The sequence below is a fragment of the Bombina bombina genome, chromosome 1 (assembly GCF_027579735.1).
Source record: "Bombina bombina isolate aBomBom1 chromosome 1, aBomBom1.pri, whole genome shotgun sequence".
NCBI lineage: Eukaryota > Metazoa > Chordata > Amphibia > Anura > Bombinatoridae > Bombina > Bombina bombina.
The window spans coordinates 199,644,476-199,648,930 of NC_069499.1; the positions used below are offsets into that span (position 1 = coordinate 199,644,476).

Here is a 4,455-nt window from a genome sequence, read left to right on the forward strand (position 1 = left end):
CAAAGGCAACAATTCAACACTTCATTGGATTTAATTTGCTTTCATTAACCAAATATATACTGTATATACAATATTAATTGCGAGGGGAGTGGAAGTCTTGGTGAGTTCCCACACTTTTTTTTTGCAGGACTTGACCCCTGTAGTCACTAGCCATGTATAACTTGGTAGCCACATATTAACCCATTTGTGAAGGTTTTAAATACAGTAACAAGTCATAATGTTATAAGAAAATACTCTAATGCATTTGACCAATTCATTATTGCAATGCCTTATACATTGTTTGCCCTTTACTAACTATAAAAAAGTAATGTACATATCGCGTATATTGTAGCTTAACTAATGTGAAATTATAATTGTATTATTTTAAATAATGTCCCTTTAATTGAACATATGCCCCAGTCGTTAATGATTACTAAGACTGAAGGTCGCGTTATTTTGTCTGCGCGGCACAGTTATTATTATGCTTAGGGCGGCCCGCTTTGCAGTTACTGGATACCGGTGCCTCCAGGCTCGTTCCATGTCTGTGTCGTTACAGGTGTCCCCCGGCCGCTGCCTTTATGACGAGCCGCTGAGCGTGACGGTGTCTGGTCTGAACCCCGGGCAGGAGGTCACGCTCCAGGCGGCCCTGACTGATGAAGGTGGAGAAACCTTCACGTCACTTGGCCGATACAGAGCAGGCAACCACGGTGAATTAGATCTGAGCCGCTTCCCTGCGCTTGAGGGTGGCAGCTACGTCGGAGTAGAACCTGAGGGGCCTCTATGGGCCATGCAGCCCCGGACTCCCCACAGAAGGTTTATCCGAAAGAACGTGCAGGCTCCGCTCCGGCTTCAGTTCTCCTTGTACGAGGCCCACAAGCCGCTCGGACCTCTGTTGGCCACGGCTGCCCAGGACAGAGCCTTTATGAGTGAAGGGGTGACCCGGAGCCCAGTACGTGAAGGCAGAGTCAGGGGCAGCCTCTTCTTACCTCCCGGTGAGTGAATCACGAAGTGACTTGTCTGGGAATGACTGTGACAATATGAACGCACAGCTATAAGACTTTCACTGTTACAAACAATATTTCAGTTCTAATAATAATAATGACACTATTAATTATAATAATATGTGTCCCTAAATAAGTAAAAATAATTTTTTTAAGAAATAGCCAAAAAATGTATTGCTTGTTACATTATATTAACTGTTTCTAATCTAAAATCTAAGTCGTGATGCATTTCAGAAAAAAAAAATAAAAATAAACATTTTTGAGAGGGTTTAATTTTAACATTAGAAATGTGTGAATTGATCAAGTAATTGAGAACATATTTTATACAATTTATTATACTAAGCTTTGTGAATTTTGGCTAAATGGCTTTTTCATGCTTTATCAAACATGCCATTAAAAAAACACATTCTTTCTCATGCAGGAGCAGGCCCATATCCTGCAATCATTGACCTATATGGAACTGGAGGAGGTCTTGTGGAGTACAGAGCCAGCCTCCTGGCTAGCCATGGCTTTTTAACTATGGCTTTGGCATATTTTGACTATGATGACCTCCCAAAAGGTTTTGAAGGATTACATTTAAGCTACTTCAGGGAAGCAGTGGAATTTTTAAGATGCCACCCAAAGGTATTTCAACATAACGTTCATTGAAGTTGAATCCAAGAAAATACTTCTGAAATTTCAAACAATTGCTTGACTGTAGCACTCTTGAATAACAGTATCAGAACCGAGAAACATGTACCTGCTTTCTAAGCACAGCTACCCAAGCACCAATGCATTTTATCTCCACTTGTACCATGTTAATATTGGTATATATATTTCTCTTTTCTCATCTCTTTTTTTTCTCTTCTGTTCATATTCCCTCTAATCGGTTAAAAATTCTAATGAAGCTATAAGGTAATTACTGTTGCTATATAATTCCCCTTATAGTATCATAATGAAATATGGACATTACCTTTTTCATTTGAAGGAGAATCTCCTCTTTCAAATGAGGGTATGTGTGTGTATATATATGTATGTGTGTGTGTGTGTATGTGTGTATATATATATATATATATATATATATATATATGTATATATGTGTGTGTGTGTATGTATTTGTGTATATATAATATGTATATATATGTGTGTGTGTGTGTGTGTTTTGCTGGGGTTGTGCTTTATTATTGTCTCTAATTCTTTCTATTCTAAACTTTATTTTTAGGTTAATAACCAAGAGATTGGCGTTATAGGTATCTCAAAGGGGGCTGACTTGGCACTCTCAATGGCAACATTTCTTCCTGGGATCAAGGCAGTTGTCAGTATCTCTGGATGTAATGCCAGCTCGTTTGCATCCTTAAACTGTGATGACTTTATCCTTCCAGGTTTGGGGTTTGATGTTGAGAAGATAAAATTTACAGAATCTGGTATACTGGATTTTTCTGAGGCCATGAATGATACACATGACCCAGCAAATGAAAAGTGCCTCATACCAGCTGAAAAGTCTTCTGCTGCCTTTCTCTTTCTGGCAGGATTAGATGATATGAACTGGCCTAGTGCCGTCTATAATAAACAGATTGTCTCACGGCTTGAAGAACATGGCAAGGAAGTTGAATTTTATTGCTACGCCGGAGCAGGCCATTTACTAGAGCCGCCTTATTTCCCATTGTGCCGGGCATCTAACCATAAACTTCTGGGGGCACCAATACTCTGGGGGGGACAAATCCTCGGCCACACAAGGGCACAGGAGGATGCATGGCAGAAGATCCAGTCTTTTTTCTCTAAGCACTTAATACCACATAATTCATTATATAGTAGACTTTAGGAAATGTATTCCCTAAATCCATAGCAAATACTCTGTAAAACAACTCACTCGCCGATCCCATAAAAATAAACCGATGTAAGCCTTAAAAAGACATAAAACACAAATGTTTCTTTCTTTTAAGGCTTCAGATATAATATATTATTTTAAACAACTTTCTAAAATCAAATTTTCTTGTTATCCTATGTTAAAAAGCAGGAAGGTCATTTCAGGAGCATGCGCATGTCTGCAGCAGTATATGGCAGCAGTGAACACTAGAGGGCAGCACTGTTTCCTGTCATATAGTGCCCCAGACAGTGCACACAACCTATATAGATATCTCTTCAACAAAGAATAACATGAGAATGAAGCTAATTTGATAATAGAAGTAAATTGGAAATTGTATTCTTTATCTGAATCTTGAAAGAAAAATGTTTTGGTTTATGTCCCTTTAAAATCCATGTTGGCTTAAAGGGATATCAAACCCAAAAATGTTCTTTTGTGATTCAAACAGATCATACAATTTTAAAAAGTTTCCAATTTATTGCTATTCTCAAATTTGCTTTGCTCCAAATAGTATTCTTTTCTGAAGAGATACCTAGGTAGGAATCTGGAGCACTACATAGCAGGAAATAGTGCTGCCATCTAGTGCTCTTACAAATGGATAACATTCTTGCAAAACTGTTGCCATATAGGGCTCCAGACATGTGCAAACACAAAGAGCTTACCTTCCTGCTTTTCAACAAAAGATACCATGAGTACAAAGAACATTTGATAATAGACATCAATTAGAAAGTTGTTTATAGTTGCCTGCTCTATCTGAATCATGAAAGAACATTTTTGGATTTCATATCTCTAACCCCTCTCCCCCATGTAGTGCGGGGAGAGTTAAGCAGGGAGTTGGTTTCTAACATGAGTATATTGTTTTGCAAGTGAGCTACAAGGTCGCCACAGGGGGAAAAAACTTTACCGTTAGGTTCTAAAAATAATGGAATATGCACTGATTTCTATGAAAATAAGGATCTTTCAATTCTGGGAAGATCCCAGTATTTTAGTACTGTTGTTTTATATATTATAATCCTTCACTTGAATTACTTAATGAAGTATAAAGAATTATTCTGATATGAATTTGCATTATGTATTGTTTTCATAAATTAAAAATAACAGTAGTATCTAAACTTGTTAAAGTGACTGTAATGAACATTATATCAAAAGCCTTTTGTTTTAAATCTGTTTAATTTATGGACAATATCCTTATTATTTTTTTTTAATTAATCAATAAATAATACCCTTACTCTGCCATTTCTATTAGGCTGCTTGACCGCTGCGCCCCCCTCCCCCCCCCCATCAGTGCTGTGCACTCCTGGCCCCTGGTAGTCAGAAGGACAAACTACAAATGGCAGTAATCTTTGGAACTATGCTGTAAACAGTAAATTAGCTAGGTTACTGCGCTTCACTGTTTAACTAGAGAGTTGAGAGATATAGAATCATATACTATCATATTACTAAGAAATATTCCAGGGGTTATAATCCATGCTCTCCAATACAGCCTTGACAAGCTGTCAGTAAACCGTTAATCATTATGATCTGGCTTATTCAATGTTTTACTGAGCAGTGCCAGACGCATACAAACTGCACGTGCGTGGTACGTCTAACACTATCAAGAGAGCACCTTCATGATAGCAGATGGAACACGCG

General features: G+C 38.0%; 1 protein-coding gene across 1 annotated transcript; it reads left to right on the forward strand.

Annotated features, from left to right (window-relative positions):
• The first annotated feature begins 418 nt into the window (after nt 1-418).
• Nucleotides 419-4,059, forward strand: LOC128645068 (acyl-coenzyme A thioesterase 5). The gene is made up of 3 exons (XM_053697825.1): nt 419-971; nt 1,402-1,604; nt 2,182-4,059. Exons 1-3 carry the CDS (start codon nt 461-463, stop codon nt 2,779-2,781), a joined length of 1,314 nt encoding a protein of 437 aa, XP_053553800.1. The 5' UTR covers nt 419-460; the 3' UTR covers nt 2,782-4,059.
• The last annotated feature ends 396 nt before the right edge of the window (nt 4,060-4,455 follow it).

Coding starts and splice junctions, on each gene's coding strand:
- LOC128645068 (XM_053697825.1), top strand. CDS start 461: ATGCTTAGGGCGGCCCGCTTTGCAGTTACTGGATACCGGTGCCTCCAG. Junction 972..1,401: donor CAGCCTCTTCTTACCTCCCG/GTGAGTGAATCA, acceptor TTTCTCATGCAG/GAGCAGGCCCATATCCTGCA. Junction 1,605..2,181: donor TTTTAAGATGCCACCCAAAG/GTATTTCAACAT, acceptor CTTTATTTTTAG/GTTAATAACCAAGAGATTGG.